At 31.5% G+C, this 27,041-nt stretch overlaps 1 protein-coding gene across 1 annotated transcript; it reads right to left on the minus strand.

Annotated features, from left to right (window-relative positions):
• Positions 1-1,722: 1,722 nt before the first annotated feature.
• Positions 1,723-26,380, minus strand: LOC133173511 (uncharacterized). Its single transcript, XM_061308492.1, has 6 exons — positions 26,299-26,380; positions 17,823-17,861; positions 16,334-16,396; positions 15,907-16,038; positions 15,270-15,305; positions 1,723-2,408 (listed from the first exon to the last, which is right to left on the minus strand). The coding sequence occupies exons 1-6, from the start codon at positions 26,378-26,380 to the stop codon at positions 2,257-2,259; spliced, it is 504 nt and encodes a 167-aa protein (XP_061164476.1). The 3' UTR covers positions 1,723-2,256.
• Positions 26,381-27,041: the final 661 nt, after the last annotated feature.

The following is a 27,041-nucleotide window of genomic DNA, read 5'->3' on the forward strand; positions in this document are numbered from 1 at the left end:
TTGTATAATGAAGTATCGCAACTATGTCGCTCCTTGATGACGGAAACGTTTAGCACCTCTCCTGCATATACGTTCCATAGATATTGATTGATTAGTCAGGCAAGCTTTTTGAAAAGCTATTACTTGTAAAAACAATACAACTTGGTTGTTATGACGTCGTTATTGTGACGTCATAAAGGCAGCATTATAGGCGCAGGTAAATGTCATTAGGGCGCCAAAAGTAGAGAATTGAACATATGTACATTGTGATGAAATAGACTGCTAATTTTAAGCTATAATGTTCAATTTACATTTAGTTTAGGTTTAAATAATTTTACAAAGTAATCTTCCTTGGCTCTCCGTAATTGTTCATTATTTTCTAGAACTTTATAAAATGGAAATATTAAAAAGTTTCCATTCGCACATGAATCAAAATGTTCACTGCATGGCGTATTCCTGACAGAAGGAGAGACGTTTACTTTTAAATGTGGTAAAACATTTACCGTAAATGCGAATATGTCATGCAAATCTAAAAATTTAATATACTGTATGACTTGTACTTCATGCGGGGAAAACTACATTGGACAGACCGGTAACAAACTAGCTGACCGCGTAAGAGTCCATAAACAACAAATACGGGACCCTTCTGTCAGGAATACGCCATGCAGTGAACATTTTGATTCATGTGCGAATGGAAACTTTTTAATATTTCCATTTTATAAAGTTTTATAAACTAAATGTAAATTGAACATTATAGCTTAAAATTAGCAGTCTATTTCATCACAATGTACATATGTTCAATTCTCTACTTCTGGCGCCCTAATGACATTTACCTGCGTCTATAATGCTGCTTTTATGACGTCACAATAACGACGTCATAACAACCAAGTTGTATTGTTTTTATAAACTATGTTACACTCTGAAGAGCCTCACGGCGAAAGCGCTTAGTGTAATAATTAAATGTGAACTTGTTTGTTTATCTTGGATTTTATTTTAATTTATTTTAGGAATGACTCTAATTCTTGGCCAAATTATTCAAGTATAACCTGGTTTGTGTCAGTTTACGCTTTATAATCCGCGAAGCGGATTATAAAACAGCGTAAACTGACCCAAACCAGGTTATACTTGAATAATTTGGCCAAGAATTAGAGTCATTCCTTATAATTTAATTTTAAAATCATTGAATAACTATGGCTGTAAAATTTCGTTACTTTTTATTAGTTCAAATTTGCCGCTCAATAATACAATTGTAGTAACGGAAGTAACGGAAGTGATGGGAATCGAGGGGAGGTAAAAACTGATACATAGGCCTAGCAGCCATGTTGTTTGGTTATCGTTTGAAATTAAAGGTACATTTATTAAATATGGAATTTTCCATGAATCCCGAGGACTGGAAATGAGAGGATTGTATGGAAACAGATGATTCAGCTGGTTGTCAAGGGGGTGTGTCCCCATACCAAACCAGATTATACAGAAATAATTTGTGTTCCTTTTTGGATATTAACCAATCAGAGGCTAGAATACAAACAAAATTAAATTATATATATATATATATATATATATATATATATATATATATATATATATATATATATATATATATATATATATATATATATACCGGCGAACAAAGTTAAAATATTTTAGGAATGACTCTAATTCTTGGCCATATTATTCGAGTATAACCTGGTTTGGGTCAGTTTACGCTTTATAATCCGCGAAGCGGATTATAAAACAGCGTAAACTGACCCAAACCAGGTTATACTCGAATAATTTGGCCAAGAATTAGAGTTATTCCTTATAATTTAATTTTAAAATCATTAAATAACTATGGGTGTAAAATTTCGTTACTTTTTATTAGTTCAAATTTGCCGCTCAATAATACAACCATAGTAACGGAAGTAACGGAAGTGATGGGAATCGAGGGGAGGTAAAAACTGATACATAGGCATAGCAGCCATGTTGTTTGCTTACATGTGGTAAGATCGAATTATTGTTTGAAATTAAAGGTGCATTTATTAAATCTGGAATTTTCCATGAATCCCGAGGACTGGAAATGAGAGGATTGTATGGATACAGATGATTCAGCTGGTTGTCAGGGGGGGGGGGGTGTCCCCATACCAAACCAGGTTATACAGAAATAATTTGTGTTCCTTTTTGGATATTAACCAATCAGAGGCTAGTATACAAACAAAATTAAATTATTAAATGTTATTGTTTAAATTAAAAGTAGGGAGAAAATCCATCGGTAATATCACATTCTTTTTCTCAATGTCTCTAAAGCGTAAACAGTCTCCCTCCATACAAAAATTTATCTATACAATACATAGAACAAAGGTTCTTGCTATGTCCATTTTTTAAGGCAAGGTTTTGGCAAAACGAACACACTAAATGGTATGGGAAATCCTGATGTCTGCGTCTATGATTTTCTGCAATAAGAATAATGTTGTTTAGTTAAAGTAAAATATAACCCATTTGAATTCATGAAAATTACACACACATCGTTCTTCACAACTACATCAGAACTCTAGGGATCACTGCTGTTCATAATTTATTTCTTTCTCATGTATTTGATTGGCTTATAAGGTGTCTTGTTTCCCCCGTCTGTCCGTCTGTGAGATTTAAATCTATGAAGTTCAAATAAAGATATTTTTTTCCGTTTTACTGCGCATTTTCATTTTTAGAACATTTCAAGAAATGTTGATATTGACTTTCCCTACATGGACCTCGGTTTCTTAGTTTCATGCAGAGTTCATGTGAGAAATTACTTTTCTACTACCTCTTATACGTTTTCGTGAAGGCAGTCAAACTGTCAGTATAGGCGAGGTTTCACTGTTTTGCATGTTTTATAGCCTGCAAAGCAGAGCGACACTTACGGATCACTTTACTCGGCATCTGTCTGTACTTCCTGTCATCTGTTTTTTTTTTAAATTATTTAGATATTTCGACTTCCTTCGGAAGACAATCCCTTTCCTAATATTATTCCCTTTTCATAGTACATGGGATTTCTCGAAAACTACGGACTGATTTCAAAGATTTTTTCAAGAATGATGCATCATGTTCATATCTCCACACCCTTTCTAATTTTTTTTAGAAATCACTTCTGGTCGCATTTTCTGTCGATTTTCGTATTTAAAATTGTTGTTTTTTTCCAGGAATTTTTTAATCATGAAAGAATCATCCTATTTTCAGGGAAGATAGAATATTTCTCTGGGTTATGCATAACATCTTCTATTTTTGTACCCGTCACTTCCGGTCGACACCGGAAGTGATATTAAATTCAGCGTTTTTTTTTTTAAATGAAGAGTTTTGAATGAAGGTATATAGATCTTATACTGATATGAATGTTCGACAACAAAAACAATCAATTGGAAGTATTTCCGGTGTAACCAGAATAGTTGAATAATGAAGTTTTTTGTACAAAATCATTACATTAGAAATTGTATGGAATAATTTGTAAATGTGGTTTAAGTTTTTTTTTGACCTTTGTGACTTCTGACTTCAACCGGAAGTGATGTCGGAAAGTCCGAATCGAAACCGTAAGTTGTCTTGTCGAGAAATGAATCTTTAATTGGGTACTTTTTTCAGGGATTTGTCTAAATGTTATTCTTATAAGGATTAAAAACTCTGAACACATTATTTTCGACGTCCGTCTAAGGCCTACTCATTGCTTGAATCGAGTATTGCTCGTTATTTTTATTCTTCTTACAGACTGGCCGTCACGGTAGCTCAGTCGGTAAAGCGTTCGCTCCGTGATCGGAAGATCGTGTGTTCGAATCACAGCCGCGGTTGATCTAAGTCGATAAAAAATAGTTAGCAACTGTTCCTTCGCCAGGCGCTCGGTACTTTGAAGTGAAAGTTGCGGGTCCTTCGAATAAGACCTTAAAAACCGAGGCCCCGTGTCAAGGTAGGCATTGGCCCGATAAAGAACCCTCACTGCTCAATGGCCCTGGGTGCCGAGTAAAGGTCTAAATTTGGAGCCCTTCACCAGTGTATGGTGACGTCTCTATATGAGTGAAAAATTCTCGAATGGGACGTAAAACAACATACAATTAATCAATCTTACAGATTGTTTGTCCGTGCGATTTCTGAAAAATGGCTGGAAGTTTTTTCGTGAAATTTTCAGGAGAGATGGAACATAAATTGTTTTTGAAATCATTCGGATTCATACTTCCGGCGACAAGATATATATATATATATATAATCCCCCCAAAAAATGTAATATATTTTTAGCGATAAGTAATTTTAGCAATTTTATAATTTCAAGAGAAAAGCTATAACAACATATACAGAATAAATTTTAGCGATATTAAATTTTAGAGATCTCGGAACCTTCGCTAACAATGCAAAAATTGAAACCTCGCTAAAAATTCTGCCCAGAAAAACGCGCTAAAATATAGTGTCGCCATAGGCAACTTCAATATAAATGAGATTTCGTGAGCGATCGGAAAAAAAAGTATAAGGTTTTAAGCCTTTTTGACCCAAAAATCGAATTCAACGGTTAAAAATTTAGTTTAGAACAAACTTCATTTTTAAACGAAGTTTTTAACCTCGTTCTCTGAAAAAGTAATAAATATTGTTTATTTAGTGAAAAGGAGACAAAAATAATTGTCAAGGAAGCGCGTGCGGCGCATGCTTAGTGCCGTTTCTTTCGTACTTAGCCATTTTTTTCCCTGTAAACAAACCAATGAGATGTCATTTAAGCTGAATTAAGATCTTGCAAAAAAATACAGATGCAACTGAATTTCTAAATTAATCTAAAAGAACAAGACACTAACCCTAATCTCTCGGAGAGAGTATAATTATTATACTTAAAAACAATATATGGCTTCTCCTTACAATCCTATTGCTATTAATGATATAGAAAATGAAATTATTTCTTTCCAAATTGATGACCAACAATTTTTGAGCAATTACTTTTAAGCATAAGAGGGGCTACAATTAGTTATTGTTCAAGAAAGAAAAAAGAAAAGGAAAATAAAGTAAAAAAATTAGAAGAAGAAATATCTCAATTAGAAAGTAATAGAAATACTGATAATTCACCTGAAATTATGGAAAAGTTAGAACATTCAAAAAGAAAATTGGAAGATATACGAAAAGAATACATTAAAGGTCTGTTTGTGAAAACAAAAGTTAAGTGGATAGAAGAAGGGGAAAAGCCGACAAAGTATTTTTTAAGTTTGGTAAAAAGAAATTTTATAAACAAAACAGTAACCAAACTAGTTCAAGATAGCGGTAATATAATAACAGAACAATCTGAAATTTTAACAGAAATTGAAACCTTTTCTAAAAATCTATATGCATGTTGTGATGATAAACTAAGTGATATTGACTTGAAAAGCAAATTTAAATATGGAATATGTTAAAATATTAAATAAGGAATCATGGTATCAGTTAGAAGGTGTAATAACCAAAGCCGAAGCTTTAACAGCATTGAAAAGCATGAAAAATGACAAAAGCCCAGGAAGTGATGGATTTACAGCTGAGTTTTACAAATTTTTTGGGAAAGATATTGGACAGTTCCTTATTAGATCAATTAACTATGGATTTCAAAAGGGAGAATTATCTACCACTCAGAAACAAGGAATTATATCAAATTTACCAAAAGGAGAAAAGTCGAGAGAATATTTAAAAAATTGGCGACCAATATCATTGCTTAATGTTTCATACAAAATTGCTTCTGCATGCATTGCAAATAGAATAAAAGGTGTATTAGATTATCTTATACATGACAATCAAAAAGGTTTTCTTAAGAATAGATTTATTGGTGAAAATACACGCATAATTTATGACATACTTCACAGTGCAAAGACAAGAAATATACCAGGAATTATTTTACTTGTTGATTTTGAGAAGGCTTTTGACTCAGTGTCATGGGAATTTATGTACAAAACACTGAAGTTTTTTAACTTTGGACCTGATCTTATTAGATGGATACATGTATTATTTAATCAAACTCAACTATGTGTAATCCAAAATGGTATATTTTCATCATTTTTCAAAATAGGGAGGGGTTGTCGCCAAGGAGATCCTGTCTCTCCATATATATTTAACCTGTGTGTAGAGATTATGGGATACATGATTAGACAAAATAAAAATATAAAGGGAATAAAAATAGGTGAGGAAAAAATATGTTTACTTCAATATGCAGATGACACAGTAATGTTTTTAGATGGTTCAGAAAAAGCCTAAAAAGTGCTTTAGATCTTCTTTTTCAATTTTCAAAATTTTCAGGACTTAAACCAAATATTACTAAAATAAAAGCTATATGGATAGGTTCTGAAATAAATTCCAGAAACACATTATGCAATGAAATAGGACTTCAGTGGACAGTGGAACCGTTTAAAGTCCTCGGCATTACATACACTGCTGATCTAAAAGATATGGAACAGCTAAATTTTGAGAAATGTTTTCAAAACATTAAAAAGGAAACAATATCATGGTCAAAAAGAAATATGTCTCCATTAGGGAAAGTTACAGTAATAAAGAGTTTACTTTTATCAAAACTTACACATTTGTTTACTGTTCTCCCAAAGCCAAACAAAAAGTGGATTAAAGATTTGGAAAAACATTTTTATAAATTTATATGGAACAATAAAACAGAAAAAATCTCAAGAAAAACAATGCAACTTTCCAAAGAGAATGGTGGTCTTAAAATGACCAATATTGACTGTTTTATTAAATCTTTAAAATTAACTTGGATCAGAAGATTAATATTTACAAAGTCTAGTTGGATCCCACTGTTCACTGAAATAACAAAATGTAATATTGTAAACCTATCCCATTTTGGGCCAGAATATTCAAAAGCTAAAGCAAAGAATACAAAAAATAGCTTTTGGAAAGAAGTACTGTATGTATTTTCAGAATTCTTAAGTCTTATAACATGTAACTCGAACCAAGGAGATATTTTGTTGGAACCTCTGTGGTATAATAATAAAATTATGACTCAAAATAAGTATGTTTTTTCAAGGCCATTGTATGAAAAGGGATTTATTGTAGTTGGTGATTTATTTGACAGTAATGGTAACTCTATATGCTTTGATGATCTTGTTAAAGAATTTTCTTTAAAAGTCCCTTTTACTATATACGAAGGCATAAAAAGGGCAATTTTGCATTCTTGGCCAAATGTTAGAAATGTTGGTATAAATTCTGTCACAAGACCTTATCAGCCAAAATTTGTGGAAATCATCAATAAAGATAAAAAAGGTTCTAAAACAATTTATGATACATATTTGTCATTACATGTATATACTTCACCAAAGTGTGAATCAAAATGGGCTAAAGAACTGCAGTTACAGCAGGATTTTAATTGGAAATTAATTCATAAAAAAACATTATTCAATAACAAAAGACACAAGGCTTTTATGGTTTAATTTTAGAATCATACATAGGATTCTTGGTACAAATAAGTATTTGTTTTTGTCAAAAATGAGAGAAAAAAATCTATGTCAGCAAAATGTTGAATCAATTGTACATATTATCTTTTATCGTCCTAAAGTTAACCCATTGTGGTCTCTTTTAGAAGATTGGATATTTGAAAAAAAAAAAAAAACTGGAAAAATAATAAGATTTGATGTGTGCACAGTTATACTTGGTTCTTCTAAAGAAGACACAATTATTAATCTTATATTGCTACTTATTAAACAGTACATTTTTCAACAATCAAGAAAAAACCAAAATATAACTATCCAAAATATCATTAAATACTTATATGTGCATTATAAATTTGAAGAAAAATAGTATAAATTTAACAATGAACTTCATGTGTATAAAAGAAGATGGATTAACTGGAACCAGATATTTGAAAACATAAACATATAGATAAATTTATGTCATCTACATTATTATTTTAGTATATCTTGTGTATTCATATTTTTTTTTTTTTTATATTTCATGTTTATTCCTAAAAATCTGTATGTAAGCTTTCCAGCCGTGGTGTGTCTGTGTTTGTGTATGTGTATGTATGTATGTTTGTTTATGTCTAAAGTCAATAAAAAAAAAAAAAACAAACTAATCTCTCGGTTGGTATGCGAGGACTAACCCAAATCACTCAGGTGGATGCTAGACTAACCCATGTGCGAGGCCTAAGCCTAATTAGTCGAAAACCTGTGCAAGGACTAACCCTAATCTTTCAAGTGGGTGTAAAACTAACCTTAACCAGTCGAAAAATGTGCAAAACTAACCCTAATCAGTAGAGTGACGTAAATCTTACGTCATAGTGCAATGAACGCGCGGATCTTGCGGATCTGGGGACCGGTAAAGTAAAGTCTACCCAAAGTATTTATAATCAGTGGAGCTTTTATTTGGTATCAAGAAAAAGGGGCTGGTCCTCGAGCTCGAACTAGGGAATCAGAGGGGTTAATATCTTTTTTCAATTATTAACGACTTTATTTTGTTATACCTTACTGAAACAAAAACAATCTTAATGATTTGCAACTATATATGATAATAGTTTGATCATATTTTACGTAATTAAGGATCATAAGCGACCAAAGTGCTAACACCTTTACAAAAATCTCGTATATCTCCAAAAACCTGAACAATTTAAGACCTTCACAATAATGTTAGATAAATCATCAGAATGAAATCTATTGCAGGAATTTTCTTTTAACGGAAATCTCAGTCAATATCATATCTCATCTAATCAAAAAATCGGACGGAATACGTACTCGTTGCTCGCAACGAGATTTCATCTAGTTTTCTATGTAATTATATTCATATTAATGCAATAAGTATTTCAATAGCCAATAACCCATAAATTACTTATTTCTTGCCTTAATCTTCTCATCACTACAAACACCATGTCTTATTCTCTTTTAAAGAATAAAAAGCCTGTAAAACAGTTTATCGTGTGCGATATTAAATAGTTTGTTTGAAATTCTCAAAAGCATTATGAACAATGTCATATAATTTTAACAGACACAAAATATAAATATGAGAAATAAACCAATTTTTTAAAGGAAGATGATCCAACTTTTCAGTATTTAAAACAGACTTTACATTAAAAAAAATATAAAAAGGGGTCTGTAAACATAGTTAATGCATTAACTTGACATTCCTTGTGACTTAGACCCTATCTAAAAACAGTATAACATCTCCTTATAGTCCTTCTTTTAAAGTTTGTAAACAGAATGATGTAGATAATAATAATAAATAAATTATGATTCTCATGATCCTAGTATTCTTTTTTTTAAATTTTGATTTTTGAATTTCACACCTCGACATTTAATTCAACTTAGACAAATGCATGATTTGTTGTTTTTCTCCAATTTTTATATTTTCCTGAAGATGACTGTATATATTAATTCAAAAAAAAATTATCTAGTTATAATTATAATTATTTATGATTATTTTTAAAGTCCCTCATATGTGTATACATATCTTTTTTTTAAAGAAAAGAATGTTATTTCGCAAACAAAGTTATCTCTTAATTACGAAAGCGTATTAGTGCCACTTGGACACCTTTTTATTTTTCATTTTCCACACTTTAATCTGTAAAATTTACACTTTAATCTGTAAATTTTACACTTTAATCTGTAAAATTTTCACATTAATCTGTAAATTTTACACTTAAATCTGTAAAATTTACACATTAAAGTGTAAAATTTACACTTTAATCTGTATAATTTACACTTTTATCTGTTTAATTCACATAAACTATTTGGCAACTTCATACATCTTAAGTAACACGCTATAAAGCTAACAGACCATGATAAAATTTAATTTTGATTTCTTGTTAACAATAAATGTGGAAAATAATTATTTATCAGATAATATATGTATTGATATTAAACAAATAATAAGCAATCTAGTAAGACTGATATAAGTGAGACTTTCATAGAATATTTGAAAGAATTATGAATTCCGTGAAAGTGAAGAGCAAACACACATATCTTCTCATCGATCAATGAATATATATTGATATTGATATCATTATTCGCAAATCATTTTATGCGCTCAGCAGTTCAATTATTGATAGCATAAATTGAATTACATTCTACATGTATTACCAGCAACAATTGAATAACTTATTGAATTGAAAATTTTAAATAATCAATTAAAATATTAATTATAAAAGTATATACATGTATAAATCATTAAAGTATGTGAGTTTATATTAATTCGGAACATGCATTTTAAAATGACCGTAATTTTAACTGTTATATTTTACACCATGATCATAGTCCCATAAACTTGCAATATCAATCTGAACTGCAAATGAAAAGACAAAAATATTCGAGATATATATTTTTAACTGTTCGTCACCCTTTACTATAGTGCTAAATAAATATACTGGATTGAAAGCAGATTCCCGATATTTTGCTAAGGGAAAATTACAAGGCCAATGAGCAAATCGCCCATCCTTAATTATCATATATACATGTATAAACTTTTATGCAAACACTTGTGAACATCTCAGTTTTATACTAATTTTTCAATTCTCATAGGTTTAACACCATCCAACGACCGTTCGATTATTACAGATTACAAAATAAGTTTTTCAGGTTAAAGTGTAAAATTTACACATTAATGTGTAAAATTTACAGATTAAAGTGTAAAATTTACACTTTAAAGTGTAAAATTTACAGATTAAAGTGTAAATTTTACAGATTAATAGCCATTCTCTGTAACCACTTAAACTTTTGTGGCACGCATGGTCATAGATTTTTTTTCAAATTTGGCTGGAATTTAGCACCTCATAAACTACTCCAAAAAATATTGTTAGATCATATGAATGTTGAGTAGTTACCATGGAAACGGTGTCTAAAGTTGATTTTTTCTGAAAATATGCAATTTTTAGGAATGTTATTCAATGAAATGCGGCTACTTCAATTCATGATACTCACAGAAATAAAAAGTATGACATCTGATTTTAAAAGACATTTAAAAACATTGTTGGTATTCAGTCTATAAATATGAGAAATCTATGATTAAAATAGCAGACATTCATTTAAAAATTGAATTATCTCCCTTTGATAATTGTGAGCTCTTTAGTGTGAGAGATAAAAAAAATCATTGGACAAAACTGACTGGAAGTTGTGTACAATTGTCAACATATATCCTGGATTTCAAGTAAAATCAAGTGTTTTTTCTGTTTATTTAATGTGCATACAAATTTTTAACCTCTTTGTTTATTTCCTGGATGCAAAAGAGTAATTTTGATGTGTGAACAATGGCGAAATGTACATGATCACACTATAATGTGAGAGAAGTAGGCTATTGATTTTACCTAAATGATTAGATTCAAGCTTCATTTAAATGATCATACAAAACTGGAAGTTGAAAGTTGGATAAAAAATAGACTTGGCAACAACAAAGTACAGGTGTATCAAGTTTATATTGAATGAAGTGATGTAAATTGATGCCTGTCATTAAAGGGAGGACCATTTGATTTGTTTCGGGGGGGGGGGTGACAGATTTTAGAAACTAATAATCTGTTCTTGAAAATGTTGAAAATAAATAATCTGTCCTCTACTGACAGGAAAATAGACAGGAAAATAAATAATCTATCCTTGATAAGTGCTATACAAACCCCACCCCCACCCAAAGGCACTTAATTCGGTAATAATTTTTTTAACCCATAGTATAATAAGTATTATTATTATACTATGGGTTAAAAAATTATTACCAAAACAAGTGCCACCCCCCCCCCCTTCCCACGAAATAGAGTTTGGGCGTATTCCTTTTTTGGGGGGGGGGGGGGCTCTTCAGACTTTTTTTAAGGTGAAACAGAAAATAAATAATCTGTCCAGGATCATCTTGGAAATAAATAATAAGGATTTCACTACTACGAAAATAAATAATCTGACTAGGAAAAAACAAACGCTCTTTACACCCCCATCTAAAATTAAAGAACGAAAAAGTATATTTTATCTCTATTTAAAGGCTGCATGTAGAAAAAAATCCACACCTAAAAACCAGTTTTTAGTGAAGGATGTAACAGAAAATTCAATCTTTTTAATTCCTCCTACTGTTTGCCTTTATCTGTATCACAAAGAAAGAGAAAAGTTATGTGTGTATATTTCAGATTTTGCTTTTTTATTCAATGATTTTGAAAACATTTAGAAAGAAATTGATAATTTTGCTGAAGCAAGAATTTTCTTTAAAGGAAAGATCTTTACCCAATAAAAAAAAAAGGATAAATTGTTAAGGCCAATAATAAAAATGTTTTGTTTGATTCCTGTCGAACAGTCAAAATTATACTTTCATTTTTTTTTTTGGGGGGGGGGGGGGTGCATAGAAATACAAATTGTCTGAATCTTATTTAAAGTTAACGGTTTATCATTTCTCTAGACTAAGATACATTTAGATTGAACCTTGTAGCAGTAAGATTAATTTTAAATCTGTCTAGCTGTATTTTATTTACAACGAAAACATAAATAAATTTCTGACAAGCCCCCCCCCCCCTTTCTACCAAAAAAAAATCATAAAATTAAATTTAAAAAATCTATACCCCGGGAATGGGGGCAGGGTGGGGTTAATCACTTATGAATGAACCACTTCGGAATCCTTTAATTAAATAACGCTTCTTAACGTTTTACAAGGTTTTTTTTTTTTTTTTTTTTTTTTTTTTTAACATGGTTCCTGGAAGGGGTGGAGTAAGTCCTGGCCATTGGTTACTTTACTATATTCATTTTTTAAAATAAAATGAAAACCGTAGGAATAAGGCAGGGACAGATTATTTATTTTCAACATTTTCAAGGACTAAACTTTTGAAATTATGTTTACATTACACACCATAAGGTGTACGATTCCATCAAGCTTACCAACCAACTCAAATTAAGCAACCAACATGAATTCAAGAAAGCACAAAAACAGATTATCCGGACAGGTTCAGCAGATTTTCACAACCGATTATTATTGATTTAATTTTGGGAAAAAGCAGATATATTATGTGTAAACCCATGCATATTTGGGTTGAAATATTCATCATCAATGTCTCTAAATTTTCAAGTTTTTAAGAATAATATTGCAAAGTAATTTAAAAATGGATTTAGGCTTTTTCTGTCAATTTCTCTGGAAAAAGTCACAGGAAAACATAATTTGATTGTCACTGGAAAAGAGTGGGCTGTTGAATAGGGTCAAAAATGTACATTTTAGATTAAGGACTTAGTCTACAAAAACAACAAAAGAGTTCTTACATGCATGTAGCACAATTCTCTACGTACAAGTCATTCAATATGGTAAGTGTATAGGCTTTCAATATTTTGACTTGGCTACATTTTTATCAATAAATGACCTTTAAAAAACATTCTCATAGCATTTTCACATTATATATGCATCAACCTAAAGGTGAGAATGTAATTTATTTACCAGTTTCAGTATAAAACAGGATACGCTTTCACAATATCCAAGTATAAATGCAATACTAACAAGCTAATTCAGAGAATCTGTGTCCCCTGCTTAAGGAAAAAAGAGCATGTACGGATCTAGAGGGGTGGTGGTCGTAGGATGGTGGGGGTGGGGGACGGGACACTTTCAGAGGAGCGGGCTGGACCATAGGGAGTTATGATATAAAATTTCATTGCAAAAGCTTAAAAGCTTCATGAGATATTGCTCAAATATGAAAGTTTTACACACAAACAGAATGTATAAATTTTTGACATTGACCTTTGACCTTTTGACCTCGAAATCAATAGGGGTCTTCTTTAGTTCATAGGGAGTTGTGGTTTAAAATTTCAATGCAAAAGCTCGAAGGCTTCTCGAGATATCGCACAGAAATAAAGTGTTTAAACATACTGAATTTATGAATTTGTGACCTTGACCTTTGACCTTAAAATCAATGGGAGTCTTTCCTAGGCCACAGGGATTTTTTATGCAAAATTTAATTGCAAAGGCTCAAAGGCTTCTCGAGACATCGGGCCGAAACTAAAGTGTTACAGAAAGACAGACTGACGGACAGATGAACGGTCAGACAGACCCAAATCAATATCCCCCTTTTTCAGTGAAAGCGGTGGACAAAAAGGCAATTTTTATATACCATTGTGACCTTGAACTTTGACCTTCTGTCTGTATTTACCAATTCAGGTGATGCTACATGTAGTTATTGCCCACCAGAATGGTAATTTTGTTTATTCATGCTGTTTAAAACAAAAGTATTAGTTGGGACACAGAAAAAAATGTGCTCAGTTTCCTTAAATTTCTATCTAAATCGAGCCATTTTGACCTTGACCTTTGACCTTTTGTCATGAAAATTGATTTTTCTCTTTGTTTTTGCTATTGTGTACCACATAACTAGATTTGGTTTCAATTCATTTTAAAATACTCAGGTATTTATATGGAAACTGATTGTAAATACCTATTGCCCTTGTCTGGAATTCTTTAAAAAAAGCATAAGTTTGTAACCATGGTAACACGAAAACAAAATATGAATACCAAGTGTTTCTTTGCAGTTTATATTAGAACTATATATGGACTTTCAAACCAATGTATTTAATTTTTCCCATATGTCCGCAGAATTTTACACCAGGCTTTTCAAAAGAGCCTAAAATCTACAATTTTTCCACAGAAAAATCCTACCTAAAAACGGGCAATATTTTTTCTATTAGGTAAAGTTGCTCCAATACTAGAAATTATCTAAAGAACTATAGAAATGATGTATTTTGGCAAAAAGATGAAGTCATGTAAATATCTTGTTGTGTTAAAGACTTTTAATTAGTCAAAAAGGGTCATTTTTCATCAAAATTTAGCTTTTTTTAGGCCATGAAAAATGTATGTTGGTTGCCATGGTAACCATGGACCATAGCAACCATTTTATTATGAATTTTAGTTTCATACATCAATATAGGAATGTGTGCCAAGTTTCATAAAAATCTAAGACCTAGCGTGCCACACTCCCTATATAAGAGTTTAAATGCTTACAGAGAATGGCTATTAATGTGTAAAATTTACACTTTAATGTGTCAAATTTACAGATTAAATTATAAAATTTACACTTTAATGTGTCAAATTTACAGATTAAAGTGTAAAATTTACAGATTAAAGTGTAAATTTTACAGATTAAAGTGTAAAATTTACAGATTAAAGTGTAAAATTTACACATTAAAGTGTAAATTTTATACATTAAAGTGTAAAATTTACACTTTAATTTGTAAATTTTACAGATTAAAGTATAGAAATTAAAAAATAAAAACTGTTAAATTGGCACTAATACGCTTCCGTACTTATTGATATTAATGCTTTACATATTTTTTAGCATTGCTTTGTCCCACAATTAAAAAAAGGCACACATCTGAACATAAACGTATCAATTAATTATAATAAATTATAGCTATGTGATTGCCTATTACCTGTCAGTCTGTTTCTGCAGCTTTGAAGCTCCGAACCTGTAAATTTTGGAGAAAAGAATTATATTCCTACTGTGTAATTATTAATTAATATAAACGATCATTTCTTGCTGTATACTACATAAAACGCAATTTGCGAGGTTTGCGTGTTAGTTTGAATGCACACCTTTTATGCTTTTTTTTTATTAAAGAAAAAGCATCCTCTCTAGATAAGCAAGATTCCTATCAAAGCTGTTCAAATAATGACTTCGGGAAAAGGCTGGAACTATAGGCTTATAGGATAAAGACATTAGAAGGACGTTGTCATTCATTTAACATTTGTCTCGTAGACCTTTAGTTTCTTATTACAACAAACAGTATATTTGTATCCAAACGTTTAAAAGTAATTTGTATGGAAATTTAAAAAAAAAAATCATATTTTTTTAAAAAAATTATATGGTTTGAATTATACATGGATCGCTTTTCCCCCTACAAAATTGCTTTGACCTTTAAACTTTGAAAGCACACCTAAGATACACTGAACAAAAAGAGGAAAATAAGTTTTTCTTTAGTTTCACATGAAGGCAAAGGATAATTTTAATTAAACTGAGTAAAATGATTTAATACATTTACATGAGCATGCAGAACCTGGTATACATACACGTATCAAATATGTAACATTTTGCTCCACAGCCGTGATGGCGTTCTTTCTCCAATTTATGACAATAATTACACACTTCATCATGTGGAAAGTCAACTTGAGACCGGGGCTCCTCTCTCAAGGTTCGAAGACCTGAATAAAGACATAAACAATATTGTCTTTATGTTGCATAACTAGATTTTTGAAAAAAAAAACCTCAAATATAAAAAAAAATAATCCGATGCTTCATGTTTAAAACACAACAGATCATGTCGGTAAACAGAGATCAATTGAATGCTAGTTTAACGAATATTTATATACAGTAAAAAAAAAGAAATATATAAGTTGAAGAACATCAAAGTGTATAAGTAGCGTTCATGTAGCTGACCAAGTATATTTTTTATGGATAAATTGGTTTATTATCATGGATAAAATTAAAATGCCCTACCTCCATTGTCTGTAAATGAAGAGGATGTCCACTCGTTGCCTATAGGTGTTGGCCATAAACTACCTTAAAAATTAAGGATTTTCTGTGTTTGATTTCAAAGTTTGCATGAAATGAAATGTGATGATAACAAACATGACGATATTCAAAATACGAACCAGGAGCTGAAACAACACGGACGTCTGAAAACAGAGGTGGGATCAGGTGCAATGGAGGAGTATATATCCTCTACCGAAGAGTTACACCTACCGTGTGCCGCTTGTCATGGTCGGGTAAATGGAAAATCCATAGTCAATTCAGTGTAAAAATAATTGCCTAACAATTTGTATGAAAGACTTCAGTCAATATTTAACCTAACTGTATTTGTAAACAAAGTTATTGTATCAACCATGGAATTTGCGAAATGTTGACTTTAAACGAGATTGTTGATATCTTTGTATCATCAACTTATAGGTCGATACAATGCCTTGTGTTAGAAATTGTTCGCGCTCTTGCCTATCGAATTAACTATGAAACATAAATTCCAAATGCAGGTAATAATGGTTTATTGCTAACAAGGGAAGTTTATGAGAGAAAAATTGAAGTCATCGAGTTTATCATAAAGTTTAGTTGTTAGTTTGCCATCAAAGCCTTTCTCTAGTAGAATATCTAATATAAAACATTCTGTTGTGTCTTTATCTTGAGTTCAATTGGATACATGTATATCAAATCACCGTAGGAATGAATATTAATATTATTAGTTGATAAAACTAGTCTATATATCTAAATGAGGACTTGAAGCTCCCAGCAAACCCTTAAAGTAGAAGTTTCAAATAAATTCTGCTGCATAAGAATACAAAAGCAGACCACAATTAATACCCATCGGAATTCCAACAGATTGTTGGAAGACCTGGTCTCCAAAACGAAAGATATTTTATTCATGATATTTAAATTTCAGAGGCCTAAAAAATTGATTTTTTCTCTGTTCTGTTTGAATGCAAGACTAAAGCTACCCCTACTCTTATAAAGTGAATAAGGTTATGTTGTAAAAATGAGGCTATAGTAGTAAATATGAACATTCTAGAAGCTAAATTAATAATTATGTTCTTAATACATTTCGCACGAAAAGAAAAATTGCAAACTATTGTAAAGTTAAGAAGAAAAAGAAGCCACTAGCAGGTAAAATATCGCTATTTACAATCTATCCTAATTAAGTAAAAGGTGAAGTAAATATGAAGATAACGAACAGTATTCAATCTCGAAAGTCCAATGAAACGATACAAATTTGGAGCAGAGCAAACACGGACCTCAAAATTTAGAGGTGGGATCAGGTGCCATGGAGGAGTGAGCATCCCATGCCGACCGGTCACGCCCGCCGTGTGCTCCTTGTCATGATCGGGAAACAAAAACCAGAAAAATCCGAACAGCGATCAATCTCATGAATCCAGTAAGATAATGAATCTTCGATTTTCCTCTATGACGTAAAGAAAACACATTTTTCATGCAGTCCTACCTGTCGACCAATCAGAGGATGGTAGGTCCCAGACATTACCTAGAAAATAAAAACTTTATGGTGAATCAAAATTAATTTGTTAGGAAATTTGAAACATTTCATAATGTAACATATTTCTGAATTTTGAACATCTAACTCGTAACCTATGACATCTGGTGTAAAGCAAAAGAGTCAACTCGAAATTTACAAGATATAAGTTATTCTCACCCCTTCCTCCCTTTATACCAGAGCATTTTTCAGTCATTATGAGAATTCTGAGATTCAATGGAAATTTTAACACAACAAAATTTTGCGTAATAACACGAATAATTATTTTATAATTGTATTATTTTTTAATAGCCCAATATTATTTTTTACTCCCGTGACTTTTTTTTAATTCGCATAGTTATAGAACCTTGCTTGCGAGGGATAATGTCTAGTATCTATAATCAAAATATGAAGATAATGAAAAGTAACAAAGCTCAAAAAGTCCATTGAAACAATACAAATTGTTGGGAGCAGAGCAAACATGGACCTCCAAAAACATCAGAAGTGGGATCATGTGCCACGGAGGAGTAAGTATCCCCTGTCGACCGGTCATATCCGACGTGGGCTCCTGGTCACGATCGGGCAAACGAAAAATTCCTTAGACAATTCAGTGTGTAAATGATGGCCTTAAACAATTAGTATGAAAAACGTCAGTCAGCATTCGACTTAATAAATGATTGTGTTTGCTGACAATGTCATTGTATCGACCATAGAACTTGCCAAATGCTGATTTTAAACGAGATTGTTGATATCCTTGTTTCATCAACTTGTTTGTCAATAGCTTGCCTCATTTAAGAAGTTGTTCGAACGTAGAGCATGCTCTTGCGTGTCGAATCAAATTGGAAACATAAACTCCATTTGCAAGTGATAATGGAATATTGCTACATAAATGAGCGACGATAGAAAAGTTGGAGTCATCACGCTTATAAAGCTTTGTTGTTATGTTACCATTAACGTCTTTTTCAAGTATAATATCCAAATAGGAAACATATGTGTCAGACTCTGTCGTATCTTTTATATCAAGTTCACTGGGATATATCAAGTCGACATATGAATGGAAGTACGCAGTACATTTAAGGTGCCAAATGGAAATATCGGCGAATTTTTTAGATAGAAAATACATTCTTTACAAGGATGGGCGTTTCTTTTTAGGACTTTAGTATTATCGGACAAATGCAATGTGGTTGAAAACTACATGTTGAGGACGATTAGATTTCTTATTTAGACTTGTCACTTGATGTGGCAGTCACGTATTGAGGTCATCTATAAATTCCAATATTGCAAGGGCACAACCAAGTCAAAAAGCTAAGTTTAACATATAATTATTTTCAACACTCTTTGTAGTTTGTGAAAAGTGCTGCGAACCTATACAGATTCTACTATCTAATTGCTAAAATTACATTTGTTAGATCGTATGTTGAATATTTTGCTGGTCAAGTACATTAAATATGGAAATAATTATTTCATTTGCAAGATTTCAACAGGTTCGCAGCACTTTTCAAATATCTTCATACTTCGTGAGTTTATGTGTAAAAACTTGTCATAATTCATTGAGGGTATGCCCTTGCAATATATCGATTTATTACGACCCTTCTATTACCCTTCAATGAATCTGCATACAAATATACGACAGCATCGCTTGTCTAGGGAATGTACGGGAAGTATATGAATAAAATCATAAAATAGACATCGCATCCAAGTTAATGGCCTCTTATATATCTACAATTTATATTTTATTTAATTACAAAATACATTTTTCATTGTATAAATATAACTTGATCCGCCTCTCACTGCATACAAACTGCGTCAAATTTTACGATATGACGTCACATTGACAAGTGCATTGCGATCAGTGAATTGTTTATATATTGCTGTGTGGGATTTAACCAACGACAATAATGCATGCACTAGTTAGTATTGATGTAGTTTAAAGCTATTCAACAGTTTATAATAGCAAATCATTTCATTTTGTGGTAATTTGAAGAACTTATATTTTTGTGTGATGTCATAATAAGCATTTCTCGTATAAATTAGGTCCCGCCTCCTTACTGCAGCCTTAACTGTGCTGCGTAACTATTGTTAATTGATAATACGTCGTCGATATGGTGAATGCCACAGCAGGTATTTTTCTTCTTCTCGTGTATGAAATATATGGTGATAACGAACAGTATTCAAGCTCAAAAGTCCATAAAACAATACAAAATAGGAGCAGAGCAAACACGGACCTCAAAATTTAGAGGTGGGATCAGGTGCCATGGAGGAGTGAGCATCCCCTGCCGACCGGTCACACCCGCCGTGTGCTCCTTGCCATGATCGTGAAATAACGGAAAAATCCGTCGACAATTCAGTGTGTAAATAATGGCTTAACAATTAGTATGAAAAACGTCAGTCAGCATTTGACTTGAATGATAAATTGTATTTGCTGACAAGGTCATTGTATCGACCATAGAACTTACGAAATGATGACTTTAAACGAGACAGCTGATATTCTTGTCTCATCAACTTATTTGTCAATAATTTTATAAGTTTTTGAATAAATTCTGCTTCATATGAATACAAAAATAGGTCTGCTAATAAGGTGGTGCGATTGGTACCCATGGAAATTCCGACAGTTTGTTGGAAGACTTGATCTCCAAAAACTACATATATATTTTAATAAGAAACTCAAGCATCTTTTTAATATCAACTTCGGAGTACTTGTGTTTACAATCAGAATGTTTTTAACAAAGTAATTTTGAAAATGACCAATAACAATATAAGTAAATTAACGAGTTCCATTTTTATTGAAAGAGCAGCTTTTTATGATGTCAAAAAGCCTGGCCTATAATTCATTTATGGGAAATGGTTGTATAAAGCGTTGAAAAGTCGTACGTGTTGATGATTTTGGTAAAATTTTGTGATTCCAAATTTTCTTAAAGTTCCTTGGAGTTTTTAAATATCCACATGTGATTTACATCACTTCTCAAATATATCGTTGTAAAGTACTCATGAAGTTTCTCCTTCGATGCCGTGAATATTTTAGTGAGGAGTAAAGAAAGAAGCTTCGTGGGACATTTACTGGAACTGGCTATGTATCTTTCTTTGTAAGGATTCTTATGTACTCCAGTAGCTTAGGAATCCAGTGTAAGTATGATAACAAACTCAATTTGATTGTTGGGAATATTAAAAATATTTAAAACTAACATATGATTTTAAAGAATTTTCTCATTAGAAAGGGAGCTATGGGTATAAGGTTACCATTTGTAGAATTCAATCCCAATTCCTCTAAAATACAATTAAAATATGAACCTTAACAAAGACAAAGTTGTAACATGCTTTAAAGTTATAGTGATTTCTTTAGTTTTATCTTCAATACTGAAAAATGTTACCATTTTGGGAAGTATGAATATGAATACACCTTTGAATACACCGTTGGATACTAGTTAAAGCACTTATAGCAAAATAAATAATAAATAAATAATTTTTATCTACCTGTCGACCAATCCGAAGATGGTAGATCCCAAACATTACCTGAAAAACAATCCTCCTGGTCATTTAAAAGTTTACTTTCCTAGGAATATCCGAAATTTTACGTATGCATATTGCTAAAACTTTTTATTCATCCCGGATTCTAACTTGTGACTTGCTATGAAATAGAATTATTAACTCGATGTTCGTGAGAATTCACTAGTGCGCGCTCCTCTCTCCGTCTCTCATGTAGTTGTTCGGCAAGTACAGAGTTTGGAAATTTTAATTCTTTTAATGGAAAATATCTCCAATTTGAGAAGTAAAGAAATTATGTATATTTCATTTTTAGCTAAACTTTGAATACCAGTGACAATCCAAATAAAATATTAATAAAAACTTTTTATAGAAATAAATCTTAATGTGAAAATAAAAATTTCCTCTTATCCTGGGGAAAAACGGATTTTTAGCCATCTAAAGGATGTAGAAATGAATGTCAAGATTAAACATTACATATAATTTGCTGAAATTTTCTTCGATTCAACTCGGATTCCTACTCATAAGCTATTATCAATCTGTATGATCTATACATCTGAATTCGAGTGAAAAACTTTTATCCCGTGTATGAAAATTCATTGTTAAGTCCCCTACCTGTCGTGGAGGATGAAGAATCCCAGGATGGTTGTCCCCAAACATTACCTGAAAGAAAATCTCGCGGTGAGTATGAAATAATTTTCTGAAAACGAATGCCTCTGAAACAGTTGAAAGATGAATACTTTTTAGAAAGTTATTCACCCCTCTAAATAAAATACAATGAAACTTCTCTAAACTGGACCATTCCAAATGACCGGATTAGAGGGGTTGCTGGTTTTCTGAGGTTTACAAAGAATTGAGTGTTCTTTTTATACAGTATCGACTGGTTGGAAGGAATGCTGGTTATCATGGGTCTCGGATTGAAGAAGTTTCACTGTTTATAGATGAAATATATGGCGATAACGAACAGTATTTAAGCTCAAAAGTCCATAAAACAATACAAAATAGGAGCAGAGCAAACACGGACCTCTAAACATCAGAGATGGGATCAGGTGCCATGGAGGAGTGTTGCATCCCCTGCCGACCGGTCACACCCGCCGTGTGCTCCTTGTCATGATCGGGAAATAACGAAAAAATCCGTCAACAATTCAGTGTGTAAATAATGGCCTTAAACAATTAGTATGAAAAACGTCAGTCAGCATTTGACTCAATGATAAATTGTATTTGCTGACAAGGTCATTGTATCGACCATAGAACTTACGAAATGATGACTTTAAACAAGACAGCTAATATTCTTGTTTCTTCAACTTGTTTGTCAATAATTTACCTCATTTAGAAATTGTACATACGTAGAGCATGCTCTTGCGTATCGAATCAACTGAGAGATATATACCCCGTATGCAGGTGAAGAAGGTATATTGCTGCATAAGTAAGGGAAGTTGACGATTGAAAAGTTAAAGTCATCACGTTTATCATAAAGCTTGGTTGTTATGTTACCATTAACGTCTTTTTCAAGTATAATATCCAAATATGAATCAGACTCTGTGGTATCTTTTATCTCAAGCTCACCAGGATACATCGTGTCGACATAAGAATGGAAATAGCCATTGTTAATTGACAATACATCGTCGATATATCTAAATGTCGAGTTGAAGGCCACAGCAAGTGTTTTCTTCTTTTCACGTACAAGATTTTGGACAAATTCTGCTTCATATGAATGCAAAAAAAGGTCTTCTAATAACGGGGCGCAATTGGTACCCATGGGAATACCAATAGATTGTTGGAAGACCTGGTCTCCAAAAACCACATCGATATTGTCAATCAGAAACTCAAGCATCTTTTTAATGTCAACTTCAGAGTACTTGTGTGTACAATCAGAATGTTTTTTAACAAAATAATTTGGAAATGACCAATGACAAGGTAAGTATATTTACGAGTTCCATTTTTATTGAAAAAGCAGCTGTCAATTATATCAAAAAGCCTGGATTTTAATTTATCGTGGGGAATGGTTGTGTATAAAGTAGAAAAGTCGTAAGTTTTTAAGCTGTTGATTCAAAGGCATTTCTCATACAGTCGTTTAGAGTGTTTAGTGTTTTTAATCAGGACGATATAGACAAAAACGTGTAAGTTTATAAAATTCCAGGCAATTTCTTCACTAATTTGTTGTATTATCAAAGAAGATGGGCGAACAAGGCGAGTAAAATGCTTATTGTGTGACAATTAATAAAGCGAAAAATTAAATTTCAATGATGACAAAATTTGATATTTCATTTCACATTAACGTTTACTTATGTAAAAACTCCTCAAATCGCAAAAATTTCCACAAAGATTGAACTTTGCTATGAAATAGCATACATACACGTAAGAGGGCAAACATGATCAATTCTTCATATTAAAAGATAATATTTCCATATGAGTGGTTCTTCGCTCCATTTTTAAAAGATGATTCTCAAAGTATGCGTAAAAATATACATTCTTCAAAAACATGGAGCAAAGACCCACCATACCTTAAAATATACTTTTATGACACAACATTCGTATCTCTCTGAGAAATATTTGAAGTCCATTTAGTCAAAGGTCATATCAAAAACATAATTTAAATGCTGATATTTGTAATAAAGGGAGATAAGAACTTACTCTAAATACTAAATTCACAAAATGAATTTTACTTTTATACTTTCGAAGCTTTTTAGGCATTTTGCACGTGTTGATCGCCCATTCCCTTCACTTATACCCCGTATTTAACCATATAAGATATTGTGAAAAGATAATGAACAGTCTCAATGTGCGGCATTAAATATATTTTGCGTGAACTTGTATGAACTGCAGAATGATGACTACCATACAGACAAAATAATGCTGTTCAACAGCAAGGTTTCTTTTTTAACCATTGAAAATACGGTATTAAATCTTGAGAATCTTATCAGCCAATTAAGAGAAATATAAGTATGGTATAATTGACCTATACGTAAAATACAAAACAGTTGAAAAGAGAAATCTTTATTTATTTATTTATTTATTTTTTCTTTTACATTTTTATTCATGAATATAACAAATTAATGGAGAATTCCCCTCCAGCAAACAATTTCATATTTTGTATACAAAAATTATAGCATACATAATCAACTTTTTGAGTTAATTATTTTGTTTTATATCCACCAGAAAATTATCAATAAAAATTATTTGAAAATATGAGGATTAGTCATTTGTGCCTAGGACATAAAAAATTGTAAAGATCACAAGCATACCTCTGATGTGATAAGGAAAAACCACCAAAACCATCCGTGGTAAACAAAAAAGAGAACAGCAAACAAAAAGAAAGGGGGTCGTCATATTTTGCGGGCAAGTTTTTAAATGTTTGAGGGCGTTGCGAAGAATGATAAATATGTATACAAAAAAAATCCTGTCCAATCAAAATGTAAATAACATTTCTTTTAAAATTATGTTAATTTTTCCGACTTTTTTTCAGAGCAAAGGCATTCAGTTAGTTTAAAGAAATTATTCAGGATTTATCTAATTATATTTTATAAAATTTGAATAAAATTCCTGTAACAAATAAGGGATTGTAGAACCGTTTTAGAACATTAAAAGGCAATATGCGAACCATCAATCGTTCCGTTTTAGCCAAATCGGAAAAAGAATTAGAAAGACTACATGTACAATATGTTATGATTCCAGCAGACAAGGCTTGTAACAATGTTTTCTTTGTTTGTAAGGCTCATTACTATAACTGTATTTTAGAAGAATTTAATTTTAATTCTGCGTCTGGAAATCCAACTTATACTCACACTTCACTCTCTAAGACTGAAACTCTTCAAGATCACATTTAAGTGTTTAATACTTTCAACATTCCAGTCAACCGAGGTAAGTTCGATCTACCCTCCCTATACGTACTAGATTCCTTTTTAAAAATCCTTACAAACAAAGATACGTTGTCGGGTCCAGCCAATGCTCTACCAAGGTCCTATCTTTACTCCTTACAAAAATATTAACTGCTGTTAAGGTGAAGCTTCAGGCGTGCTGTGTTGCAGAATATTCTAGAAGTGATGTTAATCAGATGTTGATGCTCCAAAGAACTTTCAGAAAATTTAAAAATCACCAATATATATTATTTCAACTTTAAAGCAAAAGAAAAAAAAAAGAAATGAAAAAAAAAAATTAAGAAACCCGTGAACATGCTGAAGAATCAGATACATTTAAACAAATTCAGAAGAGATGTCACACAAGTTCAATCTGCATTTTCACCATAATCAAAACTATGTTTGAACTATCGCTTATTTAATAATATAAATTGATAGATAACTGCAAAGGATAGAAGGGGTAAGGTACACATTATAATAAGTTCACAGTACTCAATTAAAATTTATCGTTAAAGAAACATGGGACCGGCTGGTGTTTAAACAGCAATTAAAATCTCGAATTCGAAATATCACTAATTACCCCACGATGTCAATTTGGAGAGGCTTATAGGAGAGGCTTATAATTATCTCCGGATCAGCCTAAGAAATAGATAGGTGAAATCCTAAAATTTCATATATTTTCAGTTATATATTTTTTTTTATTGAATTTTCATGCAGGATGTTGTATTCAAATTTACACATATATGATTTTTTTCCCCGACTTACCGGTTACAGATTTTCTAATTGGTAACCATCGTTCCGACCGAGAAACCGGTTAACCGATTGCAAATTAACATCCCTAATATATATATATATATATATATATATATATATATATATATATATATATATATATATATATATATATATATATATATATATATATATATATATATATATATATATATATATATAAAGTTTTGCGAGTATATTTATAAAAATGTTTTTGCACGCAATTTAAAAACGTTTGATATAATAATGTTTGATATGGCACAGAAAATTAAGAGAAAAATTATTTGAAAATAATCATTCGTACATCCGATTTCAGAGAAATTGTAAAATCAAACGCATACCTCTGCTATGAAAAGGAACAAACACAAACACCCTCCGTGGTAAACAAAACAGAGAACAAACAAAGAGAAGTGTGGTCTTCATATCGTGGAGGCAGGTTGTCAAATGTTCGAGGGCGTATCGAGAAAGGATAAATATGCATATAAATATAACCTGTCCAATCAAAACAATGAAAATACTACCCATTATTTTTTTTTTGCAAATAACACCAATTTGTCCAGCTATTTTTATTCAAGTGCTATCTCCTTTGTTCAGAGCAAATACTTTAAGATATTCTTCATAATTTATCATCCATCTAAGATTGATTTAAATATAATTTTTATAAAATTTGAATAAGATACCTGCATCAAATTTCACACTTAAAAAACCTGAAAGGATCCCTGGTTTTGTTTACTTCAATAATGAATGGTAAAAACATGTTCTATCAATCATTCTACTCAAAAACTAAAAACGTCTTTTTTGGTGCATTATTTTAACTATGTGTTAAATATATACATTTCTTTCCCGCTGACTGAAATAGGGAATTGCGCATTTGTTTCGCTACGTCCGTATAGTAAAGCTAGTAGACAAACAACTGTAAGGAATAAAACTATAGACTATTTAAAATGTCTTGTCTGTTTTCAGTCAAATTAAAAGTTTGCAAGGAAAATAATAATTATATCCGCACTTTCTAAAGAAAGTTCGGGTATATTGTTGTTACCCTGGTCCGTCCGTCCGTCTGTCACACTTTCTTCTTAATCTAACC

This window comes from Saccostrea echinata, unplaced genomic scaffold (genome assembly GCF_033153115.1).
Source record: "Saccostrea echinata isolate AGI-Se365-2 ecotype Australia unplaced genomic scaffold, CSIRO_AGI_Sech_v1 ptg000056l, whole genome shotgun sequence".
Taxonomy (NCBI): Eukaryota; Metazoa; Mollusca; class Bivalvia; order Ostreida; family Ostreidae; genus Saccostrea; species Saccostrea echinata.